Source organism: Corvus brachyrhynchos, unplaced genomic scaffold (assembly GCF_000691975.1).
Source record: "Corvus brachyrhynchos isolate BGI_N302 unplaced genomic scaffold, ASM69197v1 scaffold3, whole genome shotgun sequence".
Lineage (NCBI taxonomy): Eukaryota > Metazoa > Chordata > Aves > Passeriformes > Corvidae > Corvus > Corvus brachyrhynchos.
Window position 1 is genome coordinate 12,937,146 of NW_008237619.1, and position 24,416 is coordinate 12,961,561.

The 24,416-nt window shown below is 43.1% G+C and overlaps 1 protein-coding gene across 1 annotated transcript in view; it reads left to right on the plus strand.

Moving 5' to 3' along the window:
• Positions 1 to 24,416, plus strand: part of CASR (calcium sensing receptor) — a 43,456-nt gene that overhangs the window by 15,235 nt on the left and 3,805 nt on the right. Inside the window, exons 4-5 of the mRNA XM_008631799.2 lie at positions 18,419 to 18,649; positions 22,058 to 22,181. Coding sequence (XP_008630021.1) covers positions 18,419 to 18,649; positions 22,058 to 22,181 — 355 coding nt within the window. The remainder of the gene's footprint in view (positions 1 to 18,418; positions 18,650 to 22,057; positions 22,182 to 24,416) is intronic.

A 24,416-nucleotide genomic window follows, 5' to 3' on the forward strand; every position in this document is an offset into this window, starting at 1 on the left:
TAGCCTGAGCTCCTGTCCGGAGCAGCACTTGCCAGCAGGGTCGGTGGCTGAGGAGCAAAAATGGTACATTCCACAATTTAATTATGTACCATTTAATTTTGTTGCCTTTCAATGGCAACAATATTAACACATAGGAGATTTTATTGTTGTCTGCTAATTGCTAATTTTATGTACTGATAATACAAATCTTTTGGGGGATGTGTTCTATATCATTTGTGGAGGGTGCTTGTGTGGGTCCATATATAAACCCAGCATTTTTACCTCAGTGATCAGGTCGTTTGAAGTGGACAGCCTAACAGAGAATCAGTGCGAGCTGGTTAAACTAAGTTCTCCTATTAAGAATTTACCATCTACAGTTTAAGAAGGCTCTACATATATTTCAGGATGAGGAGTGCAGGATTTTTCTGTCTCCTAAGCTGAAATATCATATACTACCATTTTTCATATTTACTTATTTATAGCTACTTGTTTAAGGAACTGTTTGCTCATTTTCTCCACCTGAGTCAGTGATCTTTGACAGATCCTGTCCATAAACCCAGTCATGCTTCCTTTTGTTTTACCAGTGCCTCTGAAGCTGGCTGTGGACAGTTCCACTGGAGATGGGACTGTCTGGCTGCCTTGGCATGTGCAGAGATGCAGACACAGGCAGAGCTGGTGAGCAGGCAGGACGGCTTCCAGGCTGTGCTCAAAGGTACCTGTGCCACTCATTCCACATGCAGAGCTGGCCAGGGAATTCAGAATCCTTTATCTGAAAATGGGACAGCTGGCACTTCAGAATTCTGCAGACAGTTGCAGATTTTATTAGGATGTCTGTGCTGCCCTTACTCTGAGCCATCTGAGCTGTCTTAAGAATCTGTGCTGCTTCAAGGCAGAAGATAATCGAGGTGCACACCTTTGCAAGATGCCTTGCAAAGGGCAGACAGTATTGTCTGCATGTGCCATTGTTGTGTCCTGCACAGTATTGAACAAGATCAGATCAATTACTTTTTGCACTGTTTTTCTCAGGTAACAAAAAGGTGCAGAGCAATCCAGAACAAAATGTATAAATTCTGTCGCTTTGGGGCATGACAAAATTTTACAAAAAGCACTAAGAATTGAAGTGCATGAGTGCAAATAGTACAACAGAAAAAATCCTCCTAAGGGTTTCCAATACCTCTGGCTGTCACAAGACCACTGTCTTCTGCTGAGGGGTTGTGACTTTACAGGAGACCGTATCAAGTAGAGCTAATTCTGTGTGTTGCTCTCGTTCATGGACTTGCCCAAACACAAGCTCCCATAAGCTACAAAATGGAAGCAGGAAGTTATGGCAGGAGGCGGGCTACCGGCTCAGAACTGCTGTACTGATGTTGCCTCTTTGTCAAAATTCCCTGCATTTTCAGCCTGTTTCTCCATAACTTCTTTAACAGTCTGTTTTGAAGCCCTTTTTCTTAACATCTTCCCTCATAAGATTTCTCAGCTCCCTCAAGTTCCTTCATTTTCTTGGTCTCTACTCATGAGGCTATTTCCATGGTCACTTCTAGGAAAAAGTCCATCTGCTCTTTTTTCAGTTCCCCTCTGAGCATTTACAGGAGCCTCTCTGGTGTCTCTATCTCACTTCAAGCATTGTGTGATCCTGCAAAAAAATCGGGAGAAAACTAATAGGGAATCCTAATCTGTCCTTCAGGGCAAATATTTACTTCTCCATATTATTAATGTGTGAGAAGATGAAAGACCTGTCTTTTCTTCGGACTGAGTTCACTCGGTTTCTGCCCATTCATCTGGATTCTTGATGAGCACCTTTGGGCCTCTCTTTGTGTCTTGCATTAAAAGCATTGTGATTAAATGGGGAAGACAGGCTCCCAAGGATTTGAGAAGGCAAAGATGTGCAGTCACAGGGTCATTGAGCAGAGCATCTTTGGGTCGTCTCCCAGACAATTTGCAGGTTGCTGTTAAATTGGAGGCTGTGAACTTTGTCATGAATGCAAAATGAGAGCTCCTCTAGGCACCAAGGCAAAGCACAGTGCAATGGGTGAAATATGTGTTGTGCTAATGACTCACAGGTTAGAGACATACTCATGCATTTTTCTATGCCTGGAAATCTGATTGACCTCAGACTTAGTAAAAAGCTGCCATATGCTGTTCCACAAAATAAAATCAAATACAATTTGACTTCACCTAGCAACACCTAAAGTCTTTTATTACACTTGTGCACCTCCCAGCCAACAGCTCCTTCCTCAGTGCTGGTGATGTGCATTGTGAAGAGGCAAAAATGGATTGGCACCTTCTCCAGCTTTACATTTAGGCATGTCTGCCTGGCTGGAAATTGATTCTGCAGGGCTTTAAAGAAGAAAATAATGCCTTAGATGACATAGACCTTTGAGCCTAATGGCTTATCTAATCAATTTTTGTGTCTATTAAACTATAGAGGCCTGTCTGAACAATTCAAAATCAGCTGCTTTGTGCTATACAGAATTAAACAGTATCAGAACCTCTATTAACTATGGCTGGTGTGAACATTAGTCATTTGGGAAGAATCTCAATGAAAACAGAGGAAGCTGTTGAATGTCAGGCAACTGCAAAACCTCGCCTACTCTGCATTACAAATGCACTGAAGATGTATTTGTTGTGAACAGAAGGCAAGAGGTGTGCCTTTGTTGTGGGAGACAGAATTGAGAGGGACACAACTTGGGCCATGCACAGAAATGTTGGGGGTCAATAGAGCAAACACAGATATTTCCCTACCAGGGCAACAACAGGCAATTGCTTATTCATCAATTTGAAGATAACAACTTGCCATCAGCTGAGAGCATCACTTGAGAGATCTTCCACTAAGCAGACAACAGATGGAGTATTATTTAGATGTCTCTACAGCTAAAAGGAGAAAGACCTAACTGGACTCACCAGTAGAAAAGGTGCTGGGAAACGATGGCCCTGACAAGGCTGCTAGAAGAAGGGTGAATGACCTGCATGCAGCAAATACAACAAAGGAGTTATGGTTAATAATTACTAAGTAAAGAATGGCTGAGATTCTTCTGAGTTGGGGTAGGACACACTGCCTGATGACCAAACCCACAGTATTCTTGTCTGCCCCTAAACACGTTGAATTTTTCATAAAAGTCACTTTCAATAGAGTCACTTATGTGCTGCTTTACAACAGAAGCTGTATTTGAAAAGAACTTTTTTATATTTATGAAGCTCATTTATGAAGTTCTTTTGTCAGTTGGGGAAAAGTCAGTTTTGCAGCCTATAGTGGGAATTTTAGGGAACGCTCCATTAAATGCTCCTATAATATATCGCTGTAGCAACTTCAGATAACAATTATCCCTTGAATTACCAAGACATCAGACACCAGTATCTGTTATAAAGACACAGCATGTCTTTGTTACAGAAAAGAATGTAAAGTTTCTTCTGGCACTGATACTACTCACAAATGGAGCTGGTGATAAAGGGCACCTTGAGAGCTTCCTAACAGCACTCACAAAGCGGGATGAGGAAACAAGTGGATTTATAAAAAATTTCCATTTATCCCAAGGTAGGGTTGAAGCTATCTTCAAAGGCATGATACTCATAACATAGTTTATTATTTCATTTTTTTATGGGTAGTCAGCCATCTTCACAAATGCTTTACTAACCAGCCACAGAGTTTTATCCCCAAAGTGAACTTTCATGCACTATGAAGGACTGGTGTTGCTCCGCACACAAGTTAGAAGGAATGAGAACAAATTGCTTTTTATGGTGACCCTTTTGTCTTGCAGAATTATAGGAGTGGTCTTCCAACTGGACTAGAAGCAATACTTTGCTCTGAAAGGACTTTCACTCGTGTTTGTAGGAAGAATGACATGAAAGACTGAAAATCAAAGTGTTGACATGAGATTTCTTTGTTGGCCAAGACTCACGTTGGTAGAGGAAATGGAAAAAATGGATGTAAGCCAGTAGCCAAGTGGAACATGTGCCCAGACACAGTAACTGAATCCCCTGGAACGTTAGTTGACCACTGATGGGACCTATGACTGTGCTTGCCCACTCTGAATGTCTGAAACACTTGCATGAGTTCAGTCAACTCACTGTGACTGTAGGAAACTTAGGGACTCTTTTTTTTCCCCCCATGGATAGTACTTCTTGAATAGATTATAAATAAGCATTGAACCCAGGTTTCATGAATTACCATGGTTTTGTTAAAAGAAATGACTCCTTGAGTGCAGAATCTGTTGGTTCTCATTCCAACAAAGAGTTTACCCAAGCATTGAAGTAATTCATCCTATAGCTCCAAATAGGAAAGAATTTACAGTCAAAAGTTACGGCATTCTCATGGTCTAGAGAGCAGAACAGTTCTTCAAAGCAGTATCAGCAGTGCTTTGTGCAGGATGCAGTTTCAGACCTCACTGGGACTTTGAAGACACTGATCCATAAAGGGCTGTTTGAAGAAAGTGACAGCAAAGGGGTGTAAAGGGACACATGCACACAATTGTTCTCTGCACAGCTGCATAGGGATGGCATTAAACACCTTCCAGAAAAATCATTTCGATCAGACTTCAATTACACAAGACAACATATGTGAATTATACTACTTGAAAACACTGAGCACTTGAACCTTTGAATCTATTAGTAGCTTTAATAATATGACAATTTTAAATGTATTATTTAATATTAAACTTAAATTAATATGAAGAGCTCTATCTTAAGTTGTTAGATACTTCACCATAACAGTTATTGTGCAGTGTGGTGATGTCCCAAGAGCATTAAAGCATCATTTACTCAGTTAGGACTTCTGCCAATAGATCCCTCAACGTTAGTACACAGCAACCTGGGCTATCGTACCCAATGGATTTCTCCATATTATATTTGCTGCAAGTGAAAACCAAAGCAATTATGGCAGTAAGTCTAGACTAAGTGGCTCTGATTTTTTTTCATGTCATGGCTGTAGGTAAAGACAGGAGCACACAGCACAAAGTACCGTCTAACAGCACTGACAATTAGTTTTCATTGTACCTGTACAATTATGTTTTTCTGTCCAGAGACCATCCCTCCCCACAAAACCTTAAGAGAAACCTAAAAAATGTTCAAATGGGGTCACTTTCCAAATGATCATGCAGCTTGAAATCCTTTGTATAATTAACTATGTAAATTTATGCCACGTTCAGGAAAGCAAGTAATCTTGATCCAGCTGAGGGTGCTTCACATTGGATGTAAAACCTAGGTATTTCACTTCTGAAGGGCTGTGTTTGACAGCCAAACTTGTGTTTAGCAAGATTTATTTTCCCCAAAGACATGCTGGCTAGTAGACCTTTTTTTTAATTAGTATGATCCATGGCAAGCCACATCTCTTGTCACAGATTGTGTCTGATTTCCAGTTGGAATTTACTGACCTTTAGTTTCGTTGGTCCTTACTTGGGCTTGCTTTATTAGATTTAAAAGTCCAGATGAAGTATGCATCATTTTTCTCCATATAATATTTATGCACATTGATCAAATTATCCCTCAGTCTTACCTTGATAATTTAAACAGAGTGGACTTTTAGTCATAACGTAGGTTTTGTGCTTTAGTTCTGTATCTTGTCCATCCTTCTTTTGGCACGTATTCAGTATTCCTTCAACAGACTCAGCACAGCCAGACAGTGAAAAAATCCCACATTTGCATACTCCTCTTAATTCCTCATTTGTAGGAGCACAAGGTGCCTGACCCTTCCATGCCGCTGCATGCAATGGAAAGGTCACATTTAGTAGCCAGTAATACTTTGCAGCAGATGGTACCCTTTCTGTGCCTGGTGTGAATTCCTTATGCCTTGATGCACAAGCCCAAATTTCTCTGTATTAAACACAGATGTTTGAAAGCAATCTGGGGGCCAGTGCTTTTTCTTGAATATTATTTACCGTTACCTTAATCCATGAATTTTCTGCGAATTTTCCCAGCAGTGCTTTTGTAGCTGCTGCCAGAGTACTGATGAACATATGGTTACTGAGGCTGGAGGAATTCCCCATGAACTGATGATCTGCCTCTGTTCATATCTGTTGGGCAATTCTTGATCCACGTTACATAAAGTGTAAAGCTCAGTTACTTCACTTCTGAAGGGCTATGTCTGTCAACCCAACTTGAATTTAAGAAGATCTGTATTCCGCTAATGTTATTAGGTGGCAGCAATTATGTTTTAGACCAATAGTTTTGTATTAATTGCTCCTCAGCCCTAAACTCTTGTTTTCCATTGTTTTTCCTGTGATTGATGTCAGGCTAACCAGCCTTTGGCTACAGAGGACATCCCTCTGCCTTTTATAGTATTGTTTTTTCTTGGCAGCCGTTGCAGCCCACCAGAGGCTGACACGGAGCAGAACTTTGGACACAGGGCTGGGAATGCACTACACTCGCAGGTGTAGCAAAAAGGTGGATTGGGGTTGCTGTGGAATAAGATTAGATAGCATATTGGCTTTATCATTCAAAGCCAGTGGCATTTTTATGTGTATATCATAAACCTGCTGTATTAGTGCTCTCTTTATTGCTTATGGAGTGCTGTGATGAACTGTCTGGTTCTGTCAGCCTTTTAGATCCAATTTATATTCCTCAGGCTGCCCTCTAATCCCTCTTTAAGGACCTTCTACCTCAGTTAATGTCACATTATGGTTCCAAAACAAGTGCCCTTGAGATAAGAATGTCTGGCTTTTTTTCTGATAGTAAGGGCACTAACATATCATTCATTTAGCTCTCCTGCTTCTCCTCAGCTCTCTCTTTAGCTTTCCATCCTCTTTAGCTGTCTCTTACAGCCTTAATATCATGAGGATCTGGCATACATGACACCTTTCAATTTTAATATGTACAAGGAACTCCTTAATACATTGCCTGGTGATTTTTTTCTTCTTTGTTCTCCAGGATTTTTTATGTACTACTTTCTGCCAATACAACACCTGTGTTTTTCAGGTGTTGGATGTTCTGTGTTGGATTAGTGCTTTTAGAGCCCACCATAATAAATACTGCTGTTTGAGCTCTATTTGTATGATGAGGATGGCATCAAATTACTCCCTAATTAATGAGCTTTTATTTCAATGAACACAGGCAACATTCTGAACTGATGAGTTTATCATGCATAAGCTACCATCAGTCAGTCCCTTCCTGTAGCTTGTCCATGGATTTTTTCCATTCTGTGGAGTTCAGAGGCCTCCATCCTCACTGTCCTATGCTTGTACATCACCAGAGCAGAGACTAGTCAGAAGCCTCTTTGATTTTATATAGCATTATATCCTGCATCTAGGGGTTTTCCACAGACATTATTTTTCATTTTGCTACCATTATTTTTGTCCTGATTCCTAGGAACTGAATTAATGCTTACAGGATTTGTAAGGAGGGGAGAGGTGCTGTCACTCCAGCCATCTCTCCCCAGAAGAAACTTACTGCAGTCAGTAGATCAGATTAAGTCTGTTTGGAATGGCACTGAACTGGGACTGAGGCTACTCCAGGATGCCCCAGCTCCTGAAGTTGCATGTAGGAAAGATTTTTTGGACTCTAGGGAACTAATATTACAACATCATGCTTTGGGCCATACAAATATGTTGGGGTACCATCATACAGCTGGGTCTTGATTTAAAACAGAAAAAGGGAAAATGTTAGCGGTAAAAAGTATTTTGTCATCTCTTTTCTACTCTAGAGCTAATCAAACTCACTAATTGCAGTTAATGGAAACATCACTGTCCAAACCAGCATTTTGACAGACTCAAAATGAGTTGTTTCCCCTTTTTTCCACTAAAAAAAATGTAATTACAGTTGAAAATGGAACGGCACTTGAAGGTCACATTTTTGAGTTTGACTTTAAAAAATATATTTGTACTGAATTTCATTTGACAAGATTTCACATGATGTTTTCCTATGCAAATCTTTGGTCACACTGAGCCAAATCATTATTCTTTACCATGGCACATCTGTGTGAGGTGCTGTTTGCTATCAGCTAAGCATTACGCAGTACAGGCTCAGGACTGGTGTTCTATGGACAACTGCATTTAGAACTGTAGGTGTGCACAGGGCCAGCAGGAGTTGTGGAGGACCTTGGGGAAACAAAATATCCTGGTCCCATCCTTACTGTGTCCTGCCACCTCCTAACTGATGGTTAAATCAGTCTGGAAAAGCAGCCACGCAATGCCAAAATGTTGCAAGATCATTTCTTGATTCCTTTGGGAGCCTCTGTGACTCATCAGACAGGTCTTTCAGAAGCATTTCAGACCCAGATTTGCAATGGAATTGAGGCATCTGCAAACACCAGTAAATACCTAATGGGTTTTTCTGAAGTATCTCAGTTGGACCTGACTTGTGCAGCCTCTGTTGTGAAATCCACTAGGCTTGGGTTTTGATTTCTCTCTGGACATCCTTGTAAATATGGTACTGTAGTAAATCTAATCCTAAATCAGATTACTCCCATTTTATATCAAGTTCCATTTAAAAATGCTTGCCTTTGACATTTTTGGTTTAAGTTGCTTCTACTGCTGTAGTAGTAGCTATTAATTTGTTAGTTTTGTCACCTTTCATCATCAAGAAAGCATCAAAGTTGCTGCAGGTTTTAATCAGCAGAGCAGGCTTGCTGGGCTGCTGGTGAGAAGACACATAAACTGACCCATCAAGTCCAGTTACAGGCAAAAAACTGGTCCTTGTCTTTGGAAATTCTAGGCTTCACCAGTTTCCAAGCAGACTAAGCACTCACAGCACCAAATGAGACAAGGGAAGCACCAAACACCTTCTTCTGAGCAGAAGGTGATGGTGTTTTCAGCACAGTCCACATGAGTTCCTTCTTCTCCCAATTTCTGCAAGTTTCTGTTGGAGATCCTGCTTCTCTCTCACAAAGAAAGGACATCCCGTATGTATGGGTCCCCACATCAGCACCAGTGCTGCCCCTCCTCAAGGACAGGGCATTGGTCAATGGAAGAGGCAGAGAGAGATCCAGCCCCCATCTGCCCAGGGATCATATCCTTGACAGAAGCAGAATGGAACCAATTGTCAGTTACAATATGACAATCAGCACATCTTGTCATGTCAGCTTGATATCCTGTACTTCTCTGCAGACCTGAATAAAGTCAGTTGCTTTTGCACAGACAGGGGTCTCTGCTTCTGTGAGAATATATCACCTCTCTCCCACAAGTCACTACATGTTTCATAAACAATTAAGTAATTCCATGCTTTCATCTCTCTTGAAATGGAAGACTGACTGTCCAAGAGCTATCATCACCACTTCTGGACTTCTCTGATCTTTCTTTAATTTTATTCTTCTTTTCTGATTAAATGAATAGAACTAAGAGCTTTTTTCCAGAGGAGACTTGTACTACTGGCACTAGATTTTCAGTATCATTTTCCTTCTTACTTTCATATCCTAATATTTTGTTTGTTCCTTCTGCTGCATAATGCACAGAGTGTTTTTACTGACCCGCCTACAATAATGAACAGGTCTTTGTCCTCAGCAGTTAGTTAATTTTCTTCAATAAAGGTTATGAATAGCTTAAATTATTACTTCTAACATATGGCACATTGTTTTTGTCATACACATTTAATTGTGTTATCCAATGACCTTCCTAGATTTTACAAGGAAGTCATTCTGTTCTTATCAAAGCATAACGACATTGAATGTTCTTGAGTTATTCTCAGGCTTCACACAGCTATTCTTGAGTATTGAATGAACTCTTGCTTTCACTCTGTTTTTCAAGTCAGTGCAGATCTAGCATTTCACCAGAGCTGAGATGTCCATCCCATCTTGCCAAATTTCCCTTGGAGAATTGTCAGTGTACCTCTGGCTGACTATCAACTCCTCTCTCTTTGACACCAGCCCTTCCAGAGTCTGTCTCCTTTTGTTCATCTGCCCTGTTGCCAACCTGACAGTTTCAATCCTGGAGTACAGCCCAGGCCTTGCACAGTAGGTGCTGACTGGTTTTCATTATTTTGGCATTAAGTGCTCAGTATCCCAACTACACACCAGGCATTCCTTGTGCATGAAGCTGGATGTGTGTGACAGGAAGACGTCCAAGTTTTTTGTGAGGTATTTACAGTGAGAATCATAGCTCTGTTCCTGGGTCCCTTTCAGCTTCTCCACCTGAGTTACCCTTATAGTGATAAAAAGTATTAACAGTCACTTCTTCAGAGCAGAAAACCAATAGAAAACAGGCAGCTTAGGTGGAATCTGGTCACCAGAGATAGGAGTTACGAGAATGGGCTGAAACTGTGTCAAGGGAGGTTTAGATTAGATATTAAGAAAAGATTCTTCACCCAGAGGGTGGCTGGGCACTGGAACAGGCTCCCCAGGGCATGGTCACAGCACCAAGCCTGACAGAGTTCAAGAAGCATTTGAACAACACTCTCAGGCACAGGGTGTGACTCCTGGTGTGTCCTGTGCAGGGCCAGGAGTTGGACTTGATGATCCTTGTGGGTCTCTTCCAACTTAGAATATTCTATGATTCTGTGAATATAGCAAGTGGTGTGAGGCAATGAATCACATCCTTCACTGGCTGAAGAATTCTGTTGTCTTCTGAACGGCCTTTGGAAAAAGGTGAGATTAATGGTGCTGGCATATTCTGGCAGCTTGGTTTTAAAAACAAGATCAGCACTACAACACTACTGTCCCTCTTGGTGTACAAAGGGCAGCAGGGAAGGAGGAGAGGTAGAGGGGAAGGAAGGTGCAGCTCCTGCTAGCAAGAAGAATGCTTTGGAGAGAAGGGTGAAATTCATCTTCCCCTGCCTCAGGCTTCTGGAAACAGGTGTTACTGACACAAGGGGTCAGGGCCAGCACCTTCCTGTCTGCTTGGGTCCTGTGTGTCAGGACTGCTTGATGCTTTGATAACAGCACTACCTTTCAGAGAGCCTAAGAGTTGGCCCTACATAAAAAACCAGGCAGAACAAAATATTTCAAAGTAGAGGATAAAAAAAGGATTTGATACAGAAACTAAAAATTAGAGTTTTGCTAGCCTGTAAATGAAGATTGACACATAGGTAGTTGAAAGTGAAAGGAAGAAAGAAAAAAACACCAAAAAACTATTGCTTCAGGTAACATTTCTCTTAAAGCATTTTACAAGCAGCTGGGCCTATTTCTTCATGACACTTGACCACAGGCAAAACCCAAGCCCTGTGCACCATGAGCCCTGGCCTAATGCAATAACTGATCTCTCAAGTCCTTACGCCTGTTACAGAATTATGAAGGCAGCTTCTCCATGTACTTGATGAGGGATCCAAAACAAGAAAGGGGATTGGGCTCTCTGCAATTCAAAATGAAAGTCAGGACTTGCCATCTTGAGGACAGTTGCCAGCTTTTCATCTTCATTCGCACTTAGCCATTACATGGTATTGTTGGCTGCAGAAAAACTTTTGGTACCTATCAGTCCAGAACAGTTTTACAGGCCTGCAGAGGGATAGGTAGACAGAAATTAAAACTTAAGTGGGAAAATGTATATTAATTGTTAAGACAGGATTGCTTGCAACTGTGTGTTAGGAGGGGAAATTTTTTGTCCTTTATGGTGACAGACACCTATAAGGTGCCCAGGTTCTCTTCCATAGCAGGACCATTTGACCTAGGGAGGAAACACATCAGAAAGTAGCTGCAGAAGGAAGCCAAGGATATTAACCCTTGACAGTATATGGAGACTAGTTAAGGACCTGGCACAGATGGGACAGCTCATAGCACACCTAGATACTGATGTTTATTTACATGTATTTAAGAATTAAAAAGACTGCAGCTTTTAACAACTTTTGGTATCTCACACACTCTTGCTCTCCCCACAGCTCTACATCATCAAGTCTTACCTTCCCTTCCTGGCAGGGATATGATGGAGGCTGGCCAAGGTGGAAGTTGTCCATTTATGCTGTGCAGCTCCTCTCAGTTGCCTTTCCTTGAGCATTACTGGCCTAGGTTACTGAGCATCCCCCAAAATTTGTCTCCACACATCTCCTTCATCTCCAAGATCTTTCCGTACTTCCAGTGTTTTTCATGCAGACATGATCTTTGCTTTCTTGTTTCTATCTCTGAGCCCTAGGTTTTGGTTGCAATCAGCCTCCAAACTGGGGGATCTGTCTCCTATCTTGTTACTAATTGGCGTATTTAGGACACGCCACTATTGTTTAGTCCAGCTGCTATCAAAATGTCCAACTAGTCCATGGCATGTGCTTCAGAGGACAGCTCAAAGTTCAGCTTTGGGCATGCATACACACACACAGTTCTCTGCTATCTGACAGCGTTCAAAATTTTAAATGGATGTTTTTGCCTGCCACCAGCCTCAATACTAGTGACAGAAAGTAAGTGTATACTGCAGATCAAGAAAAGGTGGAGAAAGGAAGCTGGCAAGACAAAACAAAGGTATTAGGTGGTGTTTGTTAAAAGTGAGGACAGCATCCTTCAAATAAATGAGTTATGTCCAGTGAGTAAAATTGGAAGATTCATAAACTCTGGCAGGTTAAATGTAAAAATAAAATAAGGCAGATCAAAAAACCGAATGAGCAACAGCTTGTAAATGGGGCAAAAGCTCATAAATCCTTTTTTAAACATTTCAGGAGTAGGACTGTCTGTTGAGCTGTAGATTATCACTGCAAAAGACAAGCTAAGGCCATGACAGAAGAAAAGTGTGCTCCTCATGGACAAACTTAAGAAGGTTTATTTATTTATGGAGAACTTTAGAGGATCTGTCTAATTGAACTGACTATAGAAGAAACTATGGTACACGAGCAAAATGAACCTTGATACTTCAGGGCAAGTGAACAATATTCACCCAAGGGATCTGCCAGAGCTCACAGAAGAAGTAGCTGAACAGCTGGCTGTGGTGTCCACCGCCTCAGACGTGAAGAGTGTTAGGCCCTGAGGACAAGAAATGTGACAGAAGTTACATCAGTTTTCTAAAAGGGTTGTGGGGGAGATCCGAGGAACTAGCAGAGCCTGATTGAGCCCATTATTAGAAACTGGGGTAAAAAAAAAAAAATCAGGAAGAAAAAATAGAGTAAAAAAACAGAGGAAGAGTGACCATGATTTCTCTAAAGAGAAACCTTACCTCACAAACTTCCTGAAGTGCTTGGAAGACTTTGGGATGTGTATGGATAAGGGAACTTCTATTCATAGGGTTTGCTCAGGCTTCTTAAAGACATCCTCTGGTAGTCGGTCACCACATTCAGAACTTACGTGTATGTTGGTTGAAAGATACTCAGCAGAGTATAAAAATAAATTATGAGACCTGACTTATCTGAAATGAAGTTGATCAAGTCTATGGGTGGATCCTCAGGTCTGTCTGAATAGTAGTCAAAAAAAGCAAACACACTTCTAAGAATAGTCACACTGGAAAAGGGACAGAGAGGTAAACAGTGTCCTGGGGCCACTTTCTCAACCCTTTGGTGCATCTCACTTCAGTATCATGTGCATGATGAAGAAGACTGGGAATGTTTAGAGAAGGATTAGTGGAACATCTTCTGTACAAAGCGTAGCAACCTCAGATAGGGCTCATCAACCTGAAAAAGAGGTGTCTGAAGAGAGATCTGACAAAGGTTTGTAGAATCGTGAGAGGCATGGAAGAGATGACTGGCAAATGACAGTTCTTTGCCAATATAAGCATGAAGGTCATCAAAAGAGATTAGTAGCTGCTCTGTTCCAAAAGAGATGAAGAGGTGCTTGTCTCATAAAATGTTGGTCTCTGTGCTGTAGGGGGTTGTGGCTGTGAAAAGCTTGCACAGGTGCAGAACACAAATGTGCAACATCATGGAAGAAAAATCCACCCAAAGGTTATCAGGTACAAAGCCTCTGGCTCAGGAAGTCACGGAGCTGCAAAATGTATGAGAGTGTTCAGGGGTAGTATCACATCACTGTATGCTCCTGTGTAGGTATTTGCTGTTGGCCACAGTCAGAAACAGGTGGCGGTGAAAAGTTTGCACAGGTGCAGAACACAAATGTGCAACATCATGGAAGAAAAATCCACCCAAAGGTTATCAGGTACAAAGCCTCTGGCTCAGGAAGTCACGGAGCTGCAAAATGTATGAGAGTGTTCAGGGGTAGTATCACATCACTGTATGCTCCTGTGTAGGTATTTGCTGTTGGCCACAGTCAGAAACAGGTCCTGGGCAGGTGAGCTGCCACCTGCTCTAATACAACTGTATTTATGTTATGGCTTTATGATCCTCCTATAAGAGTGGAAACAACATGTCCCAGAATATCTAGCCTGAATAAAGCATGGGGTGCTGCATGGCTGGGAATGGCCTTACCAGGAATTATGGGAGGGTGAACTAGAGGGCAGCTTGCAAGTCCTTTCAGATAAGAGGTGTTTTAATTAAAAGGCATTGCAATTCAACCTGAAGTCTGTGACAGAGAGAAAAGAAAAGAAGGAAAAATTACAGAAAGAAATATCTGAAGACAGCAGCTTGCACAATGCTCTCCCTGCAGGAGCAGCTGCTCCACCAGCAGCTGCTAACCAAGCCACAAGGTCAACACTTCTTCCATAAATTCTCGGTTCCAGAGTATGGTACATGTACCCCTGACACATGCTCTTGGCCTGGCTGAAGCAGAGTCTTTTAGGTCTTTGTAGATTGAGTCCTGGTTATTTATGTTTCTATCTTTAGTTACAAAACATAGTGACACATTTTTAACTGAAAAGCCTTTAGCTAATCATTGATAGTCTGGTGACTATAAAATAGTGCTGTAGTTATTCAGAGCCTACAACTTCCTCTTTCAACATTTAGTGCATATATATTCCTTGTCTGCATTTTCACCCTGTAAAGAGCAGAACTTGTGAGATACAGAGATATGATCCTGGGATCTTCTTGCTCTCTAAAAAAGGAACATGTTCTGGTAGTTGTTCATTTTACAAGCTGCCCCTCAGGATTTAGATTTGAAGCAAAACTTCGGTGTTTCCTGTAAAGAAAAAAACAGGCTTTGTTACTTCTGTTGTTCCTGCTGCCTCTCCATTTGGGATTTTAATCAAGTCACATGCCTTTCCTGCGTGAACTGATACATATTCTTCTGCTCCCTAGCTACAGCTGCAGATCTGAAGCTGCTATGCTGTGCCTGGGGAAAGACAACATTAATTGCAAATCAGTGCTTTTATATGAATTAACAGTCAGATAGACATATCAGGTCATACATGAAATTATTTATAACCTGAATCCTCAGGTGTAGAGTGTGTGTGACCAAGGGAAAGATCCTGTCAAACTGATCCTACAAAACCCCACTAAAAGCCAGGAGTACATACTGCTTTTGAAGCAACCTAGTGTCAGGAGGGAAGGCAGACTAATTGAGGTGAATGTTATGAAATTAAACAAACAAAAAATTGCATTCAGGGAATCCAGAAGTTCTTCACCATTCATCTTGTTGACTCTAAGACCAGTGAGCCTCCTGCTGCTGCAGCTGACCAGGAGAGGCAGGACTTGAACTGAAGAATCCTCAATATTTCTCTTGCAAGATTGTCTCCTAGTGTGTGCAGCAACTGCAGTCAAAACAAGGGCAAGGTCTCCTGTCTAAACAGGTAACAGTCAACCCAGCAGTGATACCCAGTCAGGACATCCTGGTGTCATTCAGAAGGATGCAGTACTGCTCAGAGAGAGTGCCATGCTGAGTTGGAGTGAGGAGAAACACAGCATTAGGCTCAGTGTAAGGACAAACCTGATCTGGACATCAAAGCTGCAGCTGTCACCCTGTGGTAGGTGCCAGAGCCTGCAGAGGAATGTGAGCTGCCCTGCTGAGCACCTGCACTGCTGATGGACAAAGTTTCTGGTAACAACCAGGCCAAGACTGCAGCCCCCATGCAGATGAGGCCAAAGGGAGGTGAGGCACTACAACACATCACTGTGCATCTGCAGACCCTGTCACCCGTTCTGACCTCAGAGCTGCTTCTGTTCTGTTCTCACTGTCCCCTGATGGAGCTGGGCAAGTAGCATCTTCCTGGGTACGGTACCCTGAGGTAATGAGGGGAATGAGAGGGGAGCAGTGTGGGTATTTCCTTACCCACAGCAGGCAATGTCCCAGCTCTCCACAGCAAAGTGCCAGCACAGAGCACCTTCTTTTGCTGTGTCCACCACAGGGTGAGATCTTCCAAGGACAGGTCCTGGCTCTTCAGTGAGATCATTCCAGCTGCACACCTTATGGGTGAGCTGGTCTGCAGAGGAGGGGCAGCATGGATGAGAAAGACAGAAAAAAATCCTGCCTTCTCTGTCTCACCCATTATTCAAAGACTAAATACTGTGGAAATATTTTTATATCCTTCCATCAGCATCACACAAGCTGAAAAGGTACTGTTGGCCACATCCTGTGTAGTACTACAAAGATTTTTCCGGGCTCTCTCAGGCTGGCAGTGAGAGGAGGGTATCTGTGGCTCTGGGGATTTTAGCTTGAGATAGGAGGATCCCAAAAGGAAACAGCAAAAAATGAGACAATTTAGCAAAACTGACAGGAATTAATGAAGTGATTCTGTTCCCCTGTCCCTGTGTTTCCAGGTAAAAAGGATTCATCAAAACAATATTGTCTGTTCTGTCTGTGGGGTGAAGAGGGCTCTGCCTGCCCAGACAAATTGATTTAGTTATAGGCAGTGAGAGGAGGGTATCTGTGGCTCTGGGGATTTTAGCTTGAGATAGGAGGATCCCAAAAGGAAACAGCAAAAAATGAGACAATTTAGCAAAACTGACAGGAATTAATGAAGTGATTCTGTTCCCCTGTCCCTGTGTTTCCAGGTAAAAAGGATTCATCAAAACAATATTGTCTGTTCTGTCTGTGGGGTGAAGAGGGCTCTGCCTGCCCAGACAAATTGATTTCGTTTGGTTTCCATTACATTTTGCCATCCAGAGTTGTATGTTTGGACACTCGCAGGTTGGGGGGGTTACTGGGCTTACAAGCTGTCACAGGTAGTAGAACCAGAGCAGCAACTATGTTGCAGTGGTCTAGGGGCAGCTGACAGCCAGGTGCCCTCACAGTCACCTCATCTTTCCATAGGTGAGCGCGGGGAGAAATCTGGTAAGTGCATAAACCAGTAAGTAACTTTTGAACAGCAATACAGTGTGGATGAATTGTATCACAGTTGCCAGTACAGGCTTGCTTTCATGCTGCAGTTTCTTAGGTCTACTTGGCAGGCTATCTAGATCATGAACTTTACAACTGCAGTTGTCCCTGGGATTAGGGACATGCAGCATACTGATTGAGAGCCAGCTGAACATGAGCCAACTGTGCCCAGGTGACCAAAAAGACCAATGGCACTGGGCCTGTATCAGCAATAGTGTGTCCAGCAGGGCCAGGGCAGTGATTGTCCCCTGTACTTGGCACTGCTGAGGCCACACCTTGAGTGCTGTGTCCAGTTGTGGGCCCTTCACTACAAGATGGACATTGAGGTGCTGGAGCACATCCAGAGAAGGGCAACAGAGTTGGTGAAGGGTCTGGAAAACAAGTCTGATGAGGAGTGGCTGAGGGAAGGGGGGCCTGTTTAGCTGATGAAAAGGAGGCTTAGGGGGACCTTATCACTCTCTATAACTCCCTAAAAGGAGGTTGTGGCAAGAAGGGGGTTGGTCTTTTCTCACAGGTAACAAGTGACGTGATGACAGGAAATGGCCTTAAGTTGTGCCAGAGAAGGCTTAGATTGAATATTAAGAAAAATTTCTTCACTGAAATGGTGATCAGGCATTGGAATAGGCTGTCAAGGAAAGTGGGGCAACCATCGTTCCTGGAAGTGTTCAAAAAATGTGTGGAGATAGCACCTGGGGACATGGTTTAGTGGTGAATACAGCAGTGCTGGGTTAATGGTTGGACTTGATCTTGGAGATATTTTTCAGCCTTAATGATTTTGTGATTGTATATGACACTTTAAGGCATGAGGTGAAAATTACAGGGAAGGACTCCTGAAAACAGGCAGAATGTAGTTACTTTCAACTATGCAACCAGGAGACAGAAGCCAAAAAAGTGGTAAGAATTCTCCAGGTCTGCCATAAGGCAAATGATCTTGATTTGTTGGGGTTTTCTTACTGAAGTGCATTGGGCTTGGGTCTTTTCAATCCAGAGTCAAGTCCGAGTTGTTTCTCAAGCACTCCTGCTTCTGAGTGATTGATCATTCAGAGACTAGAGATACCAACTGAGAGCATTTATGCAGTGGTTTTGAGAGCAGGGTGGGAGCGATGCATGGGTGACTGAAACACACCAGAGGCTGCTGCCACTTCTCTTGCCCTAAGAAAGAGCTCTGGGCTTGCAGAGGTGACTCAGAGGACCAAAGAGGAATGCTAAGTGGATGATGGGAGAGCATCAGTAAGTGTTACAGATGGGTTGCCAACCACTCTGAGGGCCATGATACCATGTGTAGTCTACAAAGTTTGTACAGGCTGTGTGTGTTCATGTGATAGATAGCTTCCTACTGCTGTGAGTAAAACATTTGGAGAGGTTAAGGTCTGTAGTAAAGAGATTCTTCCTAGTTCTCTCCCCATAGCAGATGTGTGCTGCGGTAGGGTTGTAACACGCAGGCATTCATAGTGTCTCTCTGTCTCTCTCTAGGTTCTCAAGCATCTGCGACACTTAAATTTCACCAATAATATGGGGGAGCAAGTGGATTTTGATGAGTTTGGGGACCTGGTAGGAAATTACTCAATAATCAATTGGCATCTCTCTCCGGAGGATGGCTCAGTCGTCTTTGAAGAGGTTGGGCACTACAACGTTTATGCCAAGAAAGGGGAGAGGCTTTTTATCAATGAAAACAAGATCCTATGGGGTGGACTGTCTAAGGAGGTAAGTGCTTAAATCCTCACAGCAATGTTTTCCAGGTTTCCACAAGCTGAAATTTGAACTAGCCCTGCAGACTCCTCATATTATGCCTTCATGTCTCATTAAAAGATCCATTCACCTTACTGTATACACAGTCTCTACCACAGTCTTTCATACCCTTCTTATACACTGAAATAACAGACAACATCTCCTCCCCTCCTGTACGTTTGATGACCCTGGGTGTTAATGTTTTAAATGAAGTCTTTTTCTCCTTGCCCAAACAGATAGAGTAGAATTTTATAGCACTGTTTCAACAGGGATGAGAAATTCATTACCTAAGTCTGCTTGTTGACTAAATCAAGTTTTCCTGAGCTCAGTAGTTTCATTGCTGAAAAGAACCATCTCTTTCACTCCCATTATCTCTGTATCAAGAAGTGTCTCTTCTTGCTCTGTTATATTTGCAACTCTTTCTGCTGGCTTCACCCATCCAGTCTCAGAGCCTTCCTCACACCCTTGCCTTGCAAACCAACAGAACAACCCCTGTCAATCTGCCTGGGTTAACTTGGACATGGTGCTCAAATAGTGGAAGATGCCAACACCTGCTACCTTTCTTTTTATTCTCCTTGAGGGTGCTTCTGCAGTCTCATAAGCAGTGATCTCAAGATGTATTAATTGACTTCAGTCAGGCCTAAGTCCTTCTCCACTGTCCTGCATATGTTAAATCTTTTCAGCATAATTATTGTCACTAGGAGCCAGGCTGTGTCTGACCCACAGGCTGGAAACATGGTGCAGACATCTCCAGACAAGAGCCAGATGAACTGCAGCCATAGCTCTGACTCACAGAGGGAATACTGAGTGGGCATATGGTTTGTGGTCTGCGAATTGACACAGGGAGTATTCACTCAGAAATGTCACTGCCAGGCCCTGCCGCGATGTTTAGATGTGTTAAACCAGCACCTGATTAATGAGCAAGGCAATTCACTTCCAGGTGATTACTCACATTGGCTGGCAGATCAGGTAATGCTTCTGCCTTAGCTACACTTGCCCAAAACAGCTACAGCATCAGTTCAGCCTTGCCTTTACTCCAGCTTCACTTCTGGTTCAAGTGCAGAGCACTCTGAAGGAGGCATGAATTGAACAGAGCATACTACCACAGAAATACTGAGCTCAGAGCTTTTCTAAGCCCAGCTGGAGACTCTAAGCACAAACTATAAGTGGAACTTTAAAAACCATGATATTCTAATCCCTCCTTCTGGTTGTTGCAAATGAAACTTACTTTTCCAACAGTTAGGATTTACTGTTTTTTACTTAAACTGAATAATTGTGTTCTCTTGGTCTAAATATTTCTAGCAGTGCAATATTTAACTTCATTCTCTGTCCTAAACTGTTGAAGATGTGACATGATGCTGCTGAGTGTAATGCCAGGGCATGTAAAATTTGCGCAGTGGAGGGGTTTGCGATCCCTATGTCTGCAGCATTTGTTTTCCAGTTTATAGACTTCTAATTTCTTTCAGATAAAAGGACCTGTTCAAAAAGAGTAGTCAGTACTTCACTCACTGTGCCTCTTGTCATCCCCAACAAAAGTTTAAATGCAGGTAATTTTAACATAGGAACTTCAAGCATTGGGCAGATTTGCAAAAGAATGAGTTAAGGAGTAGGTAAGATAGATAGGTTCATTTTGGCAGAACTTGATAAAACTCCCCACAGAATACTTAAGGATTCAGCCAAAGCAATCACAAAAGTACTAGCAATTCATCTTTGAGAAATGTGGAGGATGCATGATGTCTCAAAGGATTAGAGAGTAATCGTAATACCTGTTTTTAAAGCAGTTACAGGAGAGCCAAGGGAATTACACACAATTGAGTTGAATTTCAGTAACCTAAAAGACTTGATAAAAAAATTGAACAGTTTATAAACACTTAGATGATAATAAACTGATAAGAACAGACCAACATGTATTTGTCAAGATAAAATCATGCCAAACCAATTTAATTTTCCTCCTTAGAAGCTCAATCAGCTTAGTAGATAATGGGGAAGCAGTGTGTGACTTGAGCCAGGCCTTTGATTCAGCCCTGTTCAAAATCACTGTTGGCAGCCTAGGGAAAGGCAACCTGGACTGATGAATTCCTCTTGATGGATGCACTCTCTGCTCAAAGACTGTCCCGAGGAACAGGAACACTGTGTTAATAGCAATAGGCACTAACAGCAAAGAGTGCTTCAAGTGGGGAGCTGCAGGGATCTGCCCTGGGTGTGTGTCCATCCAATCAATCATGTAATCCTGATGAACAACTTAGGAACAGCATTCCCAAACTCTGCTGCAGCTACATTTCAGAGTGAAAGGCAACAGAGCCAACGTTCACCTGAGCCACGGAGCGGTCATCTTTGCATAGGAGTTGCCATTACTGAGGGCTTGCTTCCCCTAGGGCTGAGGTCAGTGCCTGCATACAGGCAACCTCCAAACCATGCCTAGGACTCATTGTGTAAGTGCATCAGCACAGGAGGTTCCTGGTTGGCAGCACTTGGGTAAAGTAGCATCAAACATCCAAAAAGGTGAATGGAGGCTTCCAAACAGAACAGCCCTTAAGTATGTATGGGTCATGGTACAGTGCTAGCAGAGGAAAGTGTAGGTTTAACCCTCCTGAGCTGAGAAAGCCATGTTCTGTGTCATCTGTCTTTCCTTAATTTAGTTGGGGAAAGGTGAGCTCAACCTCAGGTCATGACTCTGTGTGACAAAGGCCCAGGCTTCCATTTATCATGCTGAAGTCCTTGTGTCAGTGCACTTCAGGCATGCAGTGAGTGTGCCCATGCAACCACTTGGTGCCAAGACACGACAATGCTCACGTGGGCTCAGGCACAGCATAAATACACAGCCAGCAGTTGACATAATTTACAGCAGCAGAGGTCTGGAAACCCTTGGATCTGTATAGCGCTACTGATTTGCATCTTTACATGCTCAGTGTTCCTAAAGAAGAAGTGAGTTTCAGAAAACCATTTTAATTTCCATAAATTATTAGCAGACAAATACGCAATATACAGGATTGGGGATCAGAAGTCAGAGCCCATCATCTCCAAGGCTGACTCAAATTCCTGTCAATAGAGATTGATTGTCTTTTCTTTTAACCATCTAATGACTGTTTTTGGATTATGTATATCATGGTCACATTCCGGTTTGCAATGCCTACACAGCACAGATTACAAAGGTCTGTTGATCTTCTTTACCATCCCTTGATGTGCTCCTTCAAAGAAATCCCACTGTAGTGGGTTAGGGAAGGACTCTTGTGCAAAATGTCTGTTCTGGCAGGGAGAAGAGGTAAGCATTTGAGGCTCTTCATCCAGCATGCCAACCAAGCAATAACACCCTTGGAAGAAGCCCAAGGTCTTGCCATAGAAAGGCACTGGCACCATTAATCTGCTTGGGCTCTTTTCTTGCAGGTGCCTTTTTCCAACTGCAGCCGGGACTGCCTGCCAGGCACGAGGAAAGGCATCATTGAGGGGGAGCCCACCTGCTGCTTTGAGTGCGTGGACTGTCCCGACGGGGAGTACAGCGACGAGACAGGTAACACCCACAGAGCTGCTCTGGGCCTTGAGCGAGGGCGGTGCCCGCCGGGCATCGCCGGCAGTCGTGCTGAAATCGCTTCCCTGCAGTGCTGGGCTGGCGCCTGCCTTGCCAAGAGGCTTCACAGAAAGTCTGAGGGACTTCTGAAAAGCTTACAGGAGATGAGTGCTGTGGTCCTCAGGTCCTGTCTACTGCTAAGCCTGATTGTCCCTTCTGCTCTGCATTTGGAAAATTGAGGCAGAGAACTTGAAAAACAACTTGCATATAGAAAGCCTCTCAGGCAGCCACAAGCAAACTCTATTGCACAGTAGCAGTAGCTTTTCTTCCTCCAAAAACCTGGAGGAGGGAGATATTCCCCATCCTAAATTCTGTAGTTACGTCTGCCTCCATCTTTTCCTCATGTTGCCGGGGTTTTATTTCATGCTTTACAAAGAAATAAAATCCATTACATCCCAGATTTCACATGCAGAGAGGAATACTGCCCTTTATGGACTCAACAACTACAGGTTCTGTTGATCACTGGCACTGCAAAAGATCAGAATCTGTGGATCCTACCAAGCACCCACAGACATGCTTTTTGTTTCTTTTGTTGGTAGCTTGGATCAAGCCACTCAGGTCCAGCAGTAGATGGAAAAGGTAACCTCAGTTTTAGAAATGGTTGAAAAATTTTGAATTTCCAACACCACTAATGCTCTCTCAGTGTTGGGCACTCCCAGGGTAACAAAGGCAAGTGAATTCTATCAGGATATCAGTCGTCCCCACGCTGTAGGGCACTTGGGACCTCCTCACACCCTCTCCAGTGCACTGGTCCCAGCAAACACTGCAGACCTTCACCGAGATGAACAATTCGGTAAACTGCTTGCAAAACTGTACAAGTGTTCTTTGGGAGAATCTAATTTGAGTCCTATCAGACAGGAATGATATTTTTTTAGCATGACCATATAGTACTACAGGATGCTTGAAAGCAGCATTTTCAGATTGAATAGAAGCAATTCTGGTCATGTGTAAAAGGGGTCTTCTGGTGTTTGTCACATAATTTTGGGAGCTAGCTCTGGTGTGGAGGTGAAATTTATGGGGCTGAGGTGATGACTGTCTTCTGCCTCTACAGTTTCCTGCTGCAATTTCAGCTGACAGGAATGGTCTTTATTTCCTGAGCTTGCCAGTTTTATAGGCATAGAGAGCAGTTTTACAACCAGTTTCATCCAGCTGAGACGAGGATGCTACCAAAGGAAACAATCTGTCCTTTCCCAGCTGTTTCCTCCTACCCTTTGTCTGGGAGCAGTACTGGTGCTTGTGCAACCATAGAGCGAGTTGGATCAGGTCATTGGAGTTCCCGAAAACAAGCTCTTGGGAGGCTGAGTTTCCAACTAGAATGATAAGCTGCACGCCCTCTAGTGTTACCAACACAAAAGAGGGGGCAAGAATGAGCAGCCTTGCAGGAGGAGAGAGACCTGGTTTACTCCCTTCAGTGGCAGCACGGTCTCTAAGCCACCACAGGGCAGCAGTGAAAGCGTATCTTTAGGATGCAGTGCTAAATAGCTGTCCCTGTCACTGGTAGAGGCAGCTGGATTCCCTGCTACACAAAATTAGCTTTGCTTTGTCTGCAGCTTGCAGTTTGCAGTGAGCTTTCAGGTAAAAGGCACAAGAAAAATAAGAATTATTGTCTGAATGGATGTAAATGAAATGACCTGGTGATGACAGCTTCTGACTGAGCTTTTGCATCTAGTGCCAGGTTTTCAAATGAACAGCTTAGGTGAGGCAAAAAGTCCTTAGGAAAGCAGTACCATATCAGGTCATGGATGTTCCAACCACACCTCAAGACCAAGAGAGCTTGAAAACATTTGCCCTTGTTCATCCACCTCTGCTCTGGAAGCTATGGTCAGCGTCTCTGTCTGTGCTCAGGTGCAAAGCCCAGAGGGTGCTTGCTGTCAAAGGGGTTTGTGAACTCACCACATCCCCTTGCCATCCTGCTGGGATCCCAAAAGCAGAGGTAATTTGAGACCTCCAACTCTCTGCTCTTAGCCCCTTTCTACTGCCATCAAAGGAGTCATGACCCTCCCTGCTGGACCACGAAACTCATTTGAATTAAAGAAGAAGAGCAGAAGCAGCAGGTCTTCGCTTTTTGATCATGCCAGCCATTGGCATGACCATGCCATCTCAGCAGGCACAACTTCTTTCATGTAGAAGAAGGAGATGGAGGCACCAATTTGCCCTTTGCAAGTGTTAATGGGACAT